General features: G+C 40.1%; 1 protein-coding gene across 4 annotated transcripts in view; it reads left to right on the forward strand.

Annotated features, from left to right (window-relative positions):
* The first annotated feature begins 1,109 nt into the window (after window positions 1-1,109).
* tmem192 (transmembrane protein 192) overlaps window positions 1,110-16,575 on the forward strand; it is a 28,352-nt gene continuing 12,886 nt past the window's right edge. The window contains exons 1-4 of one of the 4 annotated variants that reach the window (XM_080192151.1): window positions 1,111-1,240; window positions 5,342-5,450; window positions 8,839-8,988; window positions 11,120-11,372. In XM_080192151.1, coding sequence (XP_080048277.1) covers window positions 1,221-1,240; window positions 5,342-5,450; window positions 8,839-8,988; window positions 11,120-11,372 — 532 coding nt within the window. In that variant the 5' untranslated portion in view covers window positions 1,111-1,220. Of the gene's footprint in view, window positions 1,241-5,341; window positions 5,451-8,485; window positions 8,564-8,838; window positions 8,989-11,119; window positions 11,373-16,575 lie in introns of all 4 variants that reach the window. The other 3 variants (XM_080192125.1, XM_080192144.1, XM_080192135.1) reach the window with 3 other exon arrangements.

Consider the following 16,575-nt stretch of genomic DNA (forward strand, 5'->3'; position numbering starts at 1 on the left):
TCACTCCTGCACCTTCACCCTATTTCCATTTATTTATTTCATCTCGTTTTTCCAATTTATCATCCTTCTTTCTCACTTCCATTTTTCCACTTCTCCATTCCAGCTCCCCTTTTTGCCCACTCTCCCTTCAAGGCTACTGCCATAATCCCCAGGCAGTCCCTTAACCACCTGTACCTCTGTTGTGCCATTCACACATTCTGATCACTTAATGGACACTTTTGGCACCTTCTCAGCCTTCTGTGAACTAATTTATATTCCCTTCATCCCATTCCACACCCTCCCTCCCCCTCCTCGTAGTGTAAATCTCTGCTGATTCTCTTTGCTCTGATAGAAGTGTCATCCAGACTTGAAGCGTTAGCTCTATTCTCTCACCAGAGATGCTTTCAGGCCTGCTGCGATTTTCCAACGTTTTCTGCCTTTGAAATCATAGAAATTACAGAACCCTACAGTGCAGAAGGAGACTCTTCGGCCCATCGAGTCTGCACCGAACACAATCCCACCCAGGCCCTACTCCCATATCCCTACACATTACACCCACTAATCCATCTAACCTATACATCCCTGGACACTAAGGGGCAATTTCTTAGCATGGTCAATCAACCTAACCTGCACATCTTTGGACTGTGGGAGGAAACCGGAGCACCCAGAGGAAACCCACGCAGACATGAGGAGAATGTGCAAACTCCACACAGACAGTGACTCGAGCGGGATTTGTTTCAGATTCCAACATCCGCAGTATTTTTGCATTTACTTGCTTGTAGAGTGATTGATTTTTCTGATCTTGTATAGTAATTTATTTACCTCTTTGCCCATTCTCTCCTCACTCTCTGCCCATTCTCTATATTCTGTCCCTGTGTCACGCTCTGTATTCCTCTCTCTCTCTTTCTCTTCTCTGTTACTCTTTCTCTGTAACACCCCCATAGTCCTAGTCCCATTCTCTCTGTATCTCTCCTTCTTCAGCCTCTCTCTATTCTCCTAAGGAGTCCATTCCTCGTGTGTCAATGGGAGCGCGCGCGGGGACGGTTTGCGGTTGAACGGGAGCTCGAGGGGAGGGGCAGAAGGGATTTAAAGGCGGAACTTGCGGCTGCGACCTTTGAGAGACTGGGAGGAGATTGCGCAACGGACCAGTGGGGGAAGACACCAAGGGGCTGCACCAGTTGATTGTAGAATTCTTTGGTGTTTACATATTTCCTCACGCCTGCCATTAAGAATGAGCTCAGATGCGAGGCAGCGGCAGGAGGTGAGTCAGTAGCGGGGGAAGTTCAGTGTTAAATGTTGGGCCCCGCGTTTCTCAGCGTCCTGGAGGCAGAGCTGTCAATCAATGCCCACGAGCGAGCTGAGTTTCTCCCCTCCAACCTGGACGTGGCCCTTGACTGCAGCACAGTTTGCACATGTGGCTTCTGATGTTTCTGCCTTATTATGAAGAAAATGTATGTTCTTAATAAAATCATAATGTGCCCTTGGGACTGCGATTGGTACACCCTTTGTATATCTTGGGTAACTTTTTTAGGGAGTGTTCTGTCGTTTGAAGTTGGCGGCTTAAGCGTCTCGGCCTTTTGACTAAGATCAAGCGAAGGTAGGGTGCAATGCCTTATCTTGTCAGCTTGTTTATCTCTCCTATGGAGACCTTGAATTGGATTCAATTTGAATATTTGTTTTTATTTGAAGTAAGCAAAAAGGTGGATTTGTGTTTGCCTGGTCCACTCTGAACGTTGGCTTTGTAACTTTAAGAATGGAATAAAGTTTTTAATATAAAACTGAAATTTAGAATTATAGCATTGTTTGGGTGCAGGAGGAGGCCATATGGCCCAATTGTCTTCTGTAACAGTATTTAGAGTGAGCAACTTCCTTGGTGCCAATTGCCTGCTTTTTTTTCCTGTAACCCAGTACATTCTTTTTGGAAGTTGAAGCAGAAATGGCTTTTTTTTTGAATACATAAGAACATAACAAATAGGAGCAGGAGTAGGCCACCTAGCCTTTTGAGCCTGCCCTGCTATTCAATAAGATCATGGCTGATCTGAAGTGCATTAGGTCCACTTTCCTGCTTTCTCCCTGTAACCCTTAATTCCCTTGTCTATGAGAAATGATATAGGATTCTGTTTGCCAAAATTTCAAACAGCTTCATCATTTATTGATGTGTAACTGAAACTGCATTAGATTCTCAAAATGGAATTATATCTACAGCCAAAACTTCCCAAGTACCATTTGAAATGGGACTGATCTAGTTTAATGCTCAGCATTTTACTAAGGGAGAAGCTTGTAAAATATTTGCCCTTTTTTTAAGCCATGGTGTATTTATGTCACAAGAACTTGTCAAACAAAATTTGACACCAAGCTCCCCACAAGTAGTTGAGTAAGAAAAGAGGATCTTGGAAACTTGAGGTGAAAATTTTGAAACTGTGGGCTGTTAATAGTGGATAATTAAAGTTGCGAATGAGCAGTGGAAGTTCAGAAATGAGGGTTGTAGGTTGCAGGTGATCAGAGAAATTTCTGGCAGGAGATGGTTTTGATCTGTTTAGTATACAGTTGGAGAAAATTTATTTTCATCCAGAACTGCTTACTGGATGAACAGTGTGATAAATTGGAGACAGTGGAGGGTTCAAGAGAGCTCATTTGGTTAGAGCTGGGTGTTCTCAGTCCAGTTGATAAATAAGTAGTGCCAAGGTTAGATCCTTGGAGAGCTCCAGGGTTAATGGTGCAGGAGTAAAAACAGAAATAATGTGACCAGACAAGGGCAAACTGAATGACAGTGAGACATCAGGAAATGGTGTCAATTGTGTCAAATGTTACGAACCTTCTTAGGATAACGGGGAACGTTTTACAATCAACTGAGTAGTCTAGGATGTCACTTAAGATGATAAGAGTAGGCCATTTAGCCATGTGAGTCTACTCCTGTCAGTCAGAACCTGGCTGATCAAATGTGGCTTTAACTCCACCATCCTTAACTCCCCTTTCCTGCTGTTCCCCATAATCCTTGACTCTTTTTGATCAAAAATCTTGAGTATATTCAATGGTCAAGCCTGCAATGCTCACAGAATTCCAAACATAAATAACCTTCTGAGAGAACAAATACTTCTATCTTAAATAGAAGACTTTGAAACTGTGCTCCCAAGTTCTTGATTTCCCCATAAGGGGAAACATTCTCTCAGTATGTATCTGTAAAGCCTCATCAACCTTGTGTGTCAATAAAATTATCTCTTGTTCTTCTAAACTACAAACTAGTGCAAGCAAGGCGACCAAAGCAATGCATCGTAATTTTACTGTGGTCTCCCCATTGCCCTGTAGAGATTTAGCAAGACTTCCTTACTTTTATACTGTATCCACTTTACGATAAAGGTCAACATTCAGGCTGCCTTTATCTGTTGTATCTGCATGCTGACTTTCTGCGATTCATGTACAAGGATGCCTTGATCTCTAACTGCATTATATGTAGTTTTTTTCCATTTAAATAGTCTTCTGCTCTTCTGTTGGATCTGATAGGAGACAATCTCATTTTCCCAAATTTGTGCTTCATCTGCCAAATGTTTGTCTATTTAGAGACTCTACTTCTGCTTCCTTTCCTATTTGCTGCCTTCAGCAAATTTGATTGCATGAAGCTGCCCCTTCGTCCAAGTCGTTATTATACACCATAAATAGTTGAGGCCCAAAAACTGAACCCCATGACACTCCTGGTTACTGTTTGCTAATCTGAAAATGACCCATTTATCTTGGCTGTGTTTCTATTAGTCAGTCTTCTATCCATGCTAATATATCACCCTGACACACTATGCTTATCTTGTACAGTAATCTTTTCTATGGCACCTTTCAAATTTTTTTGAAATACAAATATGCTCTACCTATTGTTGCCCCTTTATCCATCCTGCTAGTTACATTTCTGCTTTGACTTACAAAAGGAATGTACTGGATTACAGGAAGAAGGCAGGCAATTACATCCTCAAATTTTAATAAATTTGTCAAACACAAGTTGTCTTTAACAAAACTATGTTGATTTTATTAAGATGTTCTAAATATTCTGCTACTGTCTCTTTCAGAATAGATTCTAATACTTTCCCAATGACAGACCTTAGGCTAACTGGCCTGTATTTTCTTACACTCCCTTCTCTCTTGAATAGAGATGTCACATTGTGCTTTTCCAATCTGCTGGGACCTTTCCAGAATACAGGGATTTTTTTTTTGTACGATTACAAGGAATAGAACAAACAAAGAATAACCCAGCACGGGAAACAGGCCCTTCGGCCCAACGAGCCCGTGCTGCCGCATCACCCTACACCTATTCTACCCTGCGTGTCTACGAATGGAACCCCTAACTTAGCCAGAATACATCCATTATTTTGCAGCAATTAAATCTAAGGATCCAGGCCACCAAGTTGAGAAAACTTATCAGCTTTCATTTTTATCTTTTCTGTAATGATAGTAATTGTTTTAAATTTCCCCCTCTCTTTTGCCTTCTTTACTTTTAGCTATTCTTGGGATTTTTTTATTATGTCTTCTGATGTGAAGATGGATACAAAATACTTGTTCAAAGCTTCAGCCATTTATCTTTATTAATTCCCCAATCTCCCAGCCTAAGGGAATAATGCTCATATATATACTTGTAGAAATTTTTACTGCCTTTTAAAATTTTTTTAAAATCGTACTCCAGTTTCTCCTTTGCTTTTAGTCATCCTTTGGTTTCTGAACCTTCGATCTTCTGACCTACCACTAATCTCTTCAACATAAGTTGTCTCATCTTTCAATTTGGTGCCGTGCTTAACTTTTTGCCAGGATAAAGCACTCTGACCCACCACTACACAGTGGCTGCAGTGTGTACTATATACAAGGTCTATTGCAACAATTCACATAGACTCCTCCTATAGTACCTTCCAAACCTGTGGCTCTCCCCGAAAGGGGAAGGGCAACAGGTGCATGGAGACACCGATGTCTGCAAGTTCCCCTCCAAGGCACATACCATCTTGACTTGGAAATATATCATCATTCCTTCATAATTGCTGAGTCAAAATCCTGGAACTCCCTGCCTAATACCACTGTGGGTGGACCTACCTTCATATTAAGTTGATCTTTCTCTACACCTTAGCTATGACTGTAACATGACTCTGCACTGTCTCCTTTCAACCCCCCCTTCCCTATGTACTCTATGAACGGAATGTTTTGTCTGTACAGAGCACGAGGTATTTTCCACTGTGTACCAATGCATGTGATAACATATCAAATCCTACAATGCATGGACTGTAGTGGTTCATGAAGGCAGCTTGTCACCCCTTGAGGGCTTTTAAGAGATGGGCAACTAATGCCGGCCTCGCCAGTGACACCTACGTTCTATGAAATGTATTTTTCTTTAAAGTTCAGTGTTATTGGCGAGGAGCTCTAAAGTTTCCCTCAGAACTGCAGGAAGAGCTGATGGCTCAGGAAGAACCCCTCCAAAGCTGTGCAGATTCACTGGATTAGCTGTGGTAAGTGCATGAGGTTATGGTGATAGGGAGGGGACAGTGGTAGGTCTGGGTAAGATGCTCTTTCAGAGAGTCAGTGATAGTCAATGGGCTGAATGACCTGCATTGGAGGAGTTCTATGGTAAAGTAGGAATTTGCATCCTGCAAGAGCTGCCTGCCTGGTCCTAAATATGCTGTGATGTTTTTGTGACACCATCTTTAAAAAGCAAGATTCATATGGGTTGATGCTTGTGTTGGGAGAACCCTATTCAGTGAAAAAGAAACATAATCACTTGAGTAAAGTTCCAGTTATAAGAGGAATTTGCAGTGAGGCCTCTTTTATGGCTGATTCTTTCTCAATCATCTGTTCATGTCAGTTGAAATGGTGCAGGTTAGATAGTTTGTATCAGCGTCTAGTTGTATGTAGCATTCTCCTACCAAATCAATATAAACAGTATATTTCTGTATAGGAGTCCATGCTATCTTTCCAGTGATGAAAGGAACAGCAGAGAGAATGCAAATAGTTGGAGAAGCCAGTGAATCGATAAACAGACATGCAACTAATCAGATTTGCATGAAATTTGCTCTTCCCATTTTTATTTTGTTTTTAATACTTTTTTATAAACTTTCTTCCAACTTTTTTTTTTGAAAGACTGATTTTTAATTGGATGGTTTCAATTGATCTTTTTTCCCCTTAAGTCTACCCTCATTACTCAAATCTACTCTGCCAAAATCTTAACACCAGTCATTCAGGCCAAGACCAGCAATTGTATCAAATTTAATCAGGTGGTCAATCCTTCAGTTAAGGAACAGTTCTTGAGGATATAGTAAAAAGTATGCCCAACCTAAAAGAAAAGGTTGGCAACACTCAGGCAATCAGTCAGCAGTTGACGAATGAATAGACAAATTAATATTTGCAAGTAAGCTTTTGTATAACTATATAAAAATGGAAGTTGGGTTCACAACTTGGGATATGTGAAATGTTTAAATGAGAGAAAACAAGATGCAGTTAAAATGACTGAAATTATCAATGGATGGTGGAAGGAAACATAGTGGCTGAATAACTAATGTGGTGGCCAGGCAAGGAAACTATGAATGAAAACAATGTAAACTAACAAAATGGAAGCAAATTCAGTAATCTGAGGAAAATTTAAAAACAGGCTTCAGGTTACCCTACAGCATTTGAACAGAGGATTCCCAACCTTGAATTTTAATTTAAATAAATAAACAATGCTCGCAAACTCAAGTCAGGCAGCATCTGAAAGATAATCTTTTAAATTCAGTGGTTCTTAATTAGAAATGTAATAGATTTTATACTGTAGTACAACTATTTTTACTGTATAGTTTCCTTGCATTTACTGTTTCTCACTTTCTGATGTCTCAATTTAAAAAATACTACTCAGAAATTGGCATTAAATGGAACAGAAATAATACTAAATCAGTCTATAATCATTCAGTGTTTGTTTCAAACACAGCCTCAGTTGTTCAAAATTATGGTGATCATCACTGTTGAAGCAAGTTGTACTGAGGTCCAGTGATTGTTGGTGAGAACCTTCAACATGTACCAGAGACTGATTGCAATGTAGCTTGATGAGAATTGCCAGCTTTGAGCTACAGTGAGGTTGTCTGACCAGCCAATTGCTTGAAAGAATTTTCACCCCAAGCAAATCAGTAAATAAAAAGGACTGATCCATTTTAAAATATTCCTTGCACCCAAATAAAAATTGGGACACTTGGTGTTAAGATACTAACCACTAAGAGGATTAAGTATTGTTGGTGAACTTTTTTAAATAAAAGTGAAAGGTCTAATAATTATTCAAGTGGGGAAATTTAACACTTTAAGGGCCAGATTGGTTGGTTGTTCTAAAGTAATTACCATTAAGATCAGTTTAAAAATCCAGGTACATCTCACTGAACAAGGTTTAACTTTTAATTGAGCTCCTAACAATAAAGGAAAGGCCAGATCAATTAATTTTGCTGATTGCTGGCTCTGGGGGTGGTTGGACAAGAGGTGGTAACTTCACGATCTTTGTCTTAATCTGGACTCGTGCTAAACTTAAGTTGCAGTCAGATTTGGAGAGGTAATGCAAGTAAATGCTGATAATTCACTGACATAAACCCTGAAACTCCAGGATAAAGTTTCTATCTTAGCAGCTAATAATTACATTAACATGATTAAGCTACCTGCACATGTAGTTCAAATATTTTTCACCAAGGTCTCAATTTCCCAAAAATGCCTGGTTGATGATTTGATGTTTTTCCTCTGCCACTACTGTCAGCTGAAGGAATGAACAACCTAGAGTTAAAATTCCCTGGGTGAAGTCATTTTCTAGGATGCAGTAATGTAACTGAGGTCTCTTTGCAAATCTTACATGAAAAGAAGGTGGCACTAGTTAGCACTGCTGCCTCTCAGCACCAGGGACCCAGGCTCCATTCCTGGCTTTGGTCACTGTTTGTGTGGAGGTTGCATGTTCTCCCTGTATCTGTGTGGGTTTCCTCCAGGTGCTCCAGTTTCTTCCCACGGTCCAAAAGTGTGCAGTTAAGTTGATTGGTCGTGCTAAATTGACTTAGTAACCCAGAATGCGTAGGTTAGAGGGATGGGGGCTGGGTAGGACTGTGGGCAGTGTAGAATTGATGGGCACTGTAGGGATTCTATGATAGACTTCTATTCTATAAACTATCCATTTTTTGCAAGCAACACTAACTTAAGGAAATATTTAAATTTTTTTTTACAGAAAATGGTTTGTTTGCAGAAGTTGAAATGTCTTTGGCTGAACTATAATTATATCAGTATGTTTAAATATTTTGAAAACTGGGAAGCTAATTTACTATACAACATTTGTAATTGATTTACAGTTTTAATTGTACTCCATATATGATGTGCCTTGATTTGTAAAGGTCATGTGAGCATTTGTTCTCCTTCAGCAGCCTGTACACAAAGTATTCGTTATGAAATTTATTTTGCTGATCTGTTCCTTGACAACTGTACATTTCAAATTTAGCATAAGCTGTTTTCACGTGAATCAAATTTGTAATGGCGTATGTATCTTTCATTGCAGTGTTAATATATTGCTAAGCTACTCCTGTCTGTTTCTTAACACTGCTAAACACAATTACACCAACTGGCAGAGTTAATGGTATGTAATATATATGACTTGCAGCTGGATTCTTTTCGTCGTGAAAATGCTTGTGCTCTGTATGAGGGGTTAATGTGCAATGACAGGATGTGATGCTTTCACTGTTAAATGTTACCATTGTGCAGTTAAACTACAAAGTGTCTTATTACAAAGCATTCAAGCCAAACTGATAGGTCTGATGTGTGTAAGCAAACATCTTGCAAAAGCTGTTGGACAAAGGATGTAGTCAGGTGTCTCAGCATTTTTATGCATCACTTTGTTTTTATTCCCCTCAGAATTCATCCATTGATGTAACCCAGAGTGTGGAAGAGGATCCCCTAATAGATTATCCCCTTCTTTATGCTGATGCTCTAGTTGGTGATGTGAGAGCTCCTTTCAAAGGTGTGCCAACTGTATGTTGGGGAATTCTGTTAACATTTCTGCATGTGAGTGTTAGATTTCCTATATAGGAAAATCTCTGGATGAAAACTATTTGATTTGTGTTGTATTAAGATTTTTCTTAGTGTGTATGACTACTCAAAACTCATAATCTTCAATACCAACTTTAGACTCTCTGGAAACCTATTATCTGGAAATCTGATTGAAGTTTTTACATGTTTCCTAGTAGACCATGTAACAATTGACATTTTATGATTCTCAGTTTTTGTACTAGATACTATTTATGGAACAAAACTTTAAGAAAGCAAGAATATTGTCTTAAGTGTAAATATTGTTGACTGATTTAAGATGTATTTCACGAATGATTGTGATCTTTATTGGTAAACCTTCAAGGCAAAATTCCAAACACAAATTTAACTATTTATTTCCCCTGCCCAGTGCAAAATACTCTGGATATTTACTTTCCAATTTGTTTTTAAATAGTGTTATAAAACTTGTGTCCATAGATGATGGTACTTTTTATGGGGTGAAAATTATTTCTAAGATTTTCTTTGCAATTTCCTGAAATCTAATGAGCTATAATGTCAAATTCAGATTATTTTATCTTAGAAACATAGGAAATAGGAGCACTCACCAGGCATTTGAACCTGCTGTGTTGTTCAGAAAAGCCATGGCTGATCATTGACTTAGGCAATTTTCCCAATATCCTCATTTCCCTTGATATCATAGCCAGAAATCTATTGATTGAACATGTTCAAGACAAATGACTGAGCTTCCACAGCCCTCTAGGGTATAGAATTTCAAAGATTTACCTGTGTTCTAAGTGCAAAAATTCATTATCATGTCAGTCTTAAATGACCTGTCCCTTATTCTGAGACTGTCCCCTGTTTCTAGACTCACTGAGAAATCTCCCAATGTCAGGTTCAAGTCCAATAGGTTTAATTGGTAACACAAGCCACAAGCTTTCAGAATGTCGGCTCCTTCAGGTGAGTGAGGAGTTGTGTTCACAAACTGGGTGTAGATAGACACAAACTCAATTTACAAGATAATGGTTGGAATGCTAACCTTTACAGGTAATCAACTCTTAAAGATACAGACAATGTGAATGGCTTAAGCACAGATTAAGGAGGTGTGTGTTGTCTCTGGCCAGGACAGTTAGAGATTTTGCAAGTCCAGGCAAGTCGTGGGGGTTACAGATAGTGTGACATGAACCCAAGATCCCGGTTGAGGTTATCCTCGTGTGCAGAACTTGGCTATCAGTTTCTGCTCAGCGATTCTGCATTGTCAGCCAGAGGAAATATCTTGCCCACATCTCCCCTGTCACATCCTGTAAGAATTTTGTAAGTTTCAATGAAATAACTTGCCTTTTCTCATAAGACAATTGTGTCAGGAATTAGTCTGGTGAACTTCTGTTACACTCCCTCTATATAGCAAATACCTCCTTCCTTGGGAAGGCCTGAAGATCTACAAGTTGAGACCAAGATGACTTGGATTTCTGCAATGTTTCCCATCAAACTTTTTTTGATGTAATATCCATTAACAGGGAACTTGATGTTTTAGCTTTGTATTTAATTTGATGTGGAAATCATTGATTTTCAATAAATTTCCTATACAGTACTGCAGATGTGGTCTTGCCAAGGCTTCTACATCCTGTGTCAAATTTGACTTGCATATGAAGTGCCAAACTGAAATTGTTAAATCATTTTGTAAACTGTTTTAATTTTGACTAATCATCAATGATGATTGCTAAAACAGTGGTGAACCATTACAGGAATGAGTCTGCAGTAATCGCTTGTCTGCAATTTGATACATTTTGTACCCCTTGAAGCCAGTTTGAAACTTTAGTATCTGAGAACTTGCAGTGCATATTAAACAAAACCAAGCTGTGAATGCAGTAGAAAGGTCATAGATGAAAGCATTCATTAAAAAAAACACTTGGATGCCTCTGAATAATAAATAACTGACTTGCTTAGATTTACAAGTGGAGACCAAGGCCACTTGGATTTGTGATGTTGCCTATCAGAAGCCTTTTTAATGTAATATCCATTAACAGGGGGACTTGATATTTTAATTTTGTGTTTTAACCCACTGCAAGATCATTGATTTCAATATATTTGCTTTGCTACTAAGTTTCTTATATTTACTTCAATAAAAGTAAAAATATCTTCTTTGTTCTAGGTTGTTTTTGTAGTTCTGGCATTCCTTTTGGTCTTTTTCTGTGTTACGCCAGCTGACCTTTGTAGAAATGTCCTTGGGTCCTTCAAAGCTTTGACTATTATAACTATTACAAAAGTTGTTCTTTGGGCTCTACATGCTGTCTTTGAAAAGTACTTGCAAGCTCAGCATTCCAGAGCCAGGAATAGAGGCTATCTAACTTTGTACCGCTCTACAAGACATCTGAAACGGCTACCACTGCTTATTCATTCTGCAGGTAAGCAAGATTTACTACAATTGGGGAGATGAGGGTGTTTGACTACTTCTCACTGATCTTTTTGACATGTACTGCTATAGTGTGGTAAAGAGCAGGATTAGGCCACTTGGTTCATTTGAGCAGAGGTCAGTAAAGTCATTGAAGTTTACAGCATGGAAACAGGCCCTTCTCCGTGCCTCTTTTAACCACTAAGCTAACCCCAATTGCCCATATTCCTCCATACTGATTTCCCCACGTAACTGCTTTTTAAAAGACAAAATTGTATCTATCTCTACTGCTACCTCTGACAGCTCATTCCAGACTGTCACCAGCCTCTGAAAAAATTGTATCATGCCCTCTAGTTTTAGACTCTTACTATCTACCAATAGATGTTGACTATTGACCTTATCTATGCTGCTTTTTTATTTTATAGACCTCCATAAGATTGCCCCTAAATCCCCTGTGCTCCAGGGGAAAAAGTACCAGTTTATACAGCCTCTCCCTTTTAACTCAAACCTAGTAAATATTTTCTGCGCTTTTCCAGTTTAATAAAATCCTCCCTATAATAGGGTGACCAGAATGGTACACAATTCCAAGTGTGGCCTTACCAATGTCTTGTATAACTTCAAGACATCCCAAGTCTTGTAGTCAATATTCTGACCAATGAAACCAAGCATGCCAATTGCTGCCTTCACCACTCTGTCCACCTGTGACTTCACTTTCAAGGAGTTAGGAACATATCCCTAGATCTCTTTGCTCTGTAACTCTCCCCAATACCCTACCATTAACTGAGTAAGCCCTGTCCTGGTTCGATCTACCAAGATGCATCACCTTTGCATTTATCTAACTTAAACTTCATCAGCCCACTGACCCAATTGATCAAGATCCCATTGTAATCCTAGGTACTACTTCACTGTTCACTATGCTGTCAATCTTAGTGTCATCTAGTTTAGAAGAATGAGGGGAGATCTCATTGAGACGTATAAGATGATGAATGGGATGGATAGGATAGAGGTGGAGAGACTCTTCCCGCTCAAAAAAGACAGTAGGACTAGGGGGCACAGCCTCAAGATAAAGGGGAGGCGGTTTAGAACAGAGTTGAGGAGGAACTTCTTCACTCAAAGGGTGGTGAATCTCTGGAATTCTCTGCCCGTTGAAGTGGTGGAGGCTGCCTCGCTAAATATTTTTAAGAAGCGGGTTGATGGGTTCTTGATAAGAGAGGGGATTAAGGGTTATGGGGAGAGGGCGGGAATGTGGAACTGAGCAGCGACAGATCAGCCATGATCTTATTGAATGGCAGGGCAGGCTCGAAGGGCTAGATGGCCTACTCCTGCTCCTATTTCTTATGTTCTTATGTTTTTATAAATTTACTAACAATGCCTCCTAAATTCTTACTCAAGTCATTAATATAAATGACAAATATCAGTGGATCCAGCACTGGTCACAGGTCTCCAGTTTGAAAAACAATTGTCATCAAGCAAATTTTGTACTCAATTGGCTACCTCCCCCTGGATCCCATGACATTTAACCTGATAAAACAACTTACCATGTGGTATGTTGTCAAAAGCGTTGCTAAAGTCTATGTAGTTCCCAGACTTTTCTCCACAGCCCTCTAAACAAAGGCACAACATTTGCCAGCCTCCAATTTTCAGACACCCACCCGTGGCTGTTGACAATTCAAATATCTTTGCTAGGGGATGCGCAATCCACCTGAGCCTCCTGCAACATCCTGGGATACACTTCAAGTCCCAGGGATTTATCTGCCTTGATGTGCTTTAAGACTTCCAGCACCACTTCCTCTGTATGTATGCTCCTCAAGACATGACTGTTTATTTCTCCCAAGTTCCCTAACATCCATGCCTTTCTGAACAGTAAATACTGATGAGAAATATTCATTTAGGATCTCCCCATCTCTTAATCCACTCATTGACCTTCTTGATGGTTAAGAGGCCCTATTCATGGCTGATATGGTTATAAATTCCTGCCTTACTCTGATAACCTTGCATCCAGGCACCACCTGATGCATGGCTAAGTTCTGCAGATCAGAAAGTCATAAGTTTTCTTCTCGGCTGGGAATCCTGCAGTGTTGAGAGGTAATAAGTGGTCGCACCTCTGAATGCAAATTAAAATTTTCTGGCAAAGATAGCAAAATTCCTTTTAGTTACAGCAGACTAACCTGGAAATGATTACTAGCGAGCTCTTTTTGGGTGTGTTGACTTTGGTGTGTGGCAACAATTATTTTAATTTGACAGTATAAACAGACTAGTCCTCCAGAAGAAAGCAAAATTGTTACTTCATTTTTTAAAAAAAACAAGGAATGTTCAAGACTAAATTTAGCATGTATGGAAAATTGCGCACAGTTTTGGAAACTTCTTAACAGAACATTGGGAAAGCTTCTTATGATTTGGAGATGATCATAGATGGGCAATAACAAAAGACTTCAAATTAAGTGGCTTTTTAAATCAAATTGGTTTATATATCAAATTCTGTCAAGCTGCTTTTTATTTTAAAGCAAAATCCATATGTTCTTTTGAAAGGAAATTGAATCATTTCTTGAAAAATAAATTTGAGGGTCTGCTAAGCAAGTAGGTAGTACAAATGAAAAGTACAAGCATCAGTTTGGGTTAAATAACCTGTTTTTTGTGCTGTTCTGTCTACAACTCAGTTTAGGAATAACATTGGAAGTATATTTACATTCCATGGATACAAGGGAGGTCAAACTAGATTCAAAATGAGCTGGCATTGTTGATGCTCTCAAATATTGATATTGGCAAAAAATTGAAATTAATCACTTAGGAACATTTTCAGAAATTATCAAGTAACTAGCAGCCAGGATGGTTTTAGATATCTTTGTCAGAAAGTAACATCTGTTGTGCCATCCTTAGCAGTGGCAGATTCTTGAATAAATGTTAATTATTGTAGCTGGAAGCTAACTTAGTTGCTGCATCTTATGCCTTTTTTGGCCTCCATAACTGAGTGTTCAGAAGCATTTAATTTGGGTGATTGGTAAATCTTAAGATTTTATCCCTCTGAATAGAACTGGTTTAAACTGGTATTGGAAAGTATCACCTTAAATTTATAGCTTAACTAGTGAAATAGTTAATATACTTAACATAACAGTTGATATTTCTAATATTGATATTTGATTATTTAAATAAAAATGTAGGGGCAGGTGATGTATTGCATGTGTGAACTGTGGTTACCAGTGTGATTCAAGCTACATCTGCAGTAAATGTCTATAGCTCAAAATATTGGCTGCAAGTTAATGAATTGGAGACTGAGCAATGTCCATTGCTCGATGTTGCGATGGAGTAAGGTATCTTTGCTGCAAGAGGCAGTTATACCCCTTGGGCTAACACTTCAGAATTGGCCTATGGTCAGGGACAAGAGATAATGATTGCAAGTGAGGCAAACAGGGAGTCCCATATGGTAGCAATGGAAGAGCCTGCAGTTTGTGGTGTTAGAGATGGAAAGGTGGTAGGACTGGAGGGTCTCAATGACATTACTGTTACTAGAGAGGCAGTGCTCGACATACTGGAGGGACTGATTGTGGACAAGTCCCCAGGACCAGATGGAATGCATCCGAGGGTTCTGAAAGAAATGGCAGAGGTGATGGTGGATACCTTGGTGGTTATTTTCCAGACGTCGCTGGATTCCGGGGAAGTGCCGGAAGATTGGAAAACGGCTAATGTTACACCGTTGTTTAAGAAGGGTGGCAGGCAAAAGGCAGGGAATTATAGGCCGGTTAGTTTAACGTCTGTTGTAGGTAAAATGTTAGAATCAGTCATCAAGGAGGAAATAGTGAGGCATCTTGAGAGGAATTGCTTGATAGAGCAGACGCAGCACAGTTTCGTTAAGGGGAAGTCATGTCTGACAAATTTATTGGAGTTCTGAGGATGTCAAGGGCGGTGGATAGAGGAGAGCCGATGGATGTGGTCTTTCTTGATTTTCAGAAGGCGTTTGACAAGGTACCTCAAGAGGTTATTGCAGAAGGTAAGGGGGCATGGAGTTGGGGGTAGGGTGTTAGCGTGGATAGAGGATTGGTTGTCAAATAGGAGGCAGAGGAGGCCAATGGGTGCTATTCGGATTGGCAGTTGGTGACTAGTGGAGTGCCCCAGGGGTCGGTGCTGGGGCCTCAGCTATTTACCATTTATATAGATGATCTGGAGGAGGGAACCGAGTGTAAGGTGTTGAAATTTGCTGATGACACCAAGATTGGTGGAACGGCAAATTGTGCGGAGGGTGTGGAGAGTCTACAGATGGATCTAGATAGGCTGGGCAAATGGGCCAGGAACTGGCAAATGGAATTTAATGTTGGCAAGTGCGAGGTGGTCCACTTTGGTAGGAATAATGGTAGGAAGGATTATTACTTGCATGGCGAAAAACTGCAGCAGGCGACGGTGCAGAGGGACCTCAGGGTCCTTGTGCATGAGTTGCAAAAACCCAGCTTGCAGGTGCAGCAGGTGGTCAGGAAGGCAAATGGGATGCTGGCCTTCATAGCGAGGGGGATTGAATATAAAAGTAGGGAGGTCTTGCTGCAGCTGTATAGGGCATTGGTGAGGCCGCAGCTGGAGTACTGTGTGCAGTTTTGGGCGCCGCACTTGCGCAAGGATATTTTGGCCTTGGAGGGAGTGCAGAGGAGGTTTACTAGGCTGATGCCAGAGTTGAGGGGGTTGAGCTATGAGGAGAGGCTGAATAAACTAGGCTTGTACTCGTTGGAGTTTAGAAGAATGAGGGGAGATCTCATTGAGACGTATAAGATGATGAATGGGATGGATAGGATAGAGGTGGAGAGACTCTTCCTGCTCAGAAAGGACAGTAGGACTAGGGGGCACAGCCTCAAGATAAAGGGGGGGTGGTTTAGAACAGAATTGAGGAGGAACTTCTTCACTCAAAGGGTGGTGAATCTCTGGAATTCTCTGCCCGTTGAAGTGGTGGAGGCTACCTCGCTAAATATTTTTAAGACGCAGATTGATGGGTTTTTGATAAGAGAGGGGATTAAGGGTTATGGGGAGAGGGCGGGAATGTGGAACTGAGCCACGACAGATCAGCCATGATCTTATTGAATGGCGGGGCAGGCTTGAAGGGCTAGATGGCCTACTCCTGTTCCTATTTCTTATGTTCTTATGCTCTTATGTTGTCCAATAGATTTAAGATTCAAGCTGCACATGCAAATGAGATCAAGGATTTCAGAATGAATGAGTGAACTGATCACATAGTATGG

The sequence above is a fragment of the Carcharhinus amblyrhynchos genome, chromosome 1, assembly GCF_965287045.1.
Source record: "Carcharhinus amblyrhynchos chromosome 1, sCarAmb.v2.hapA, whole genome shotgun sequence".
NCBI lineage: Eukaryota > Metazoa > Chordata > Chondrichthyes > Carcharhiniformes > Carcharhinidae > Carcharhinus > Carcharhinus amblyrhynchos.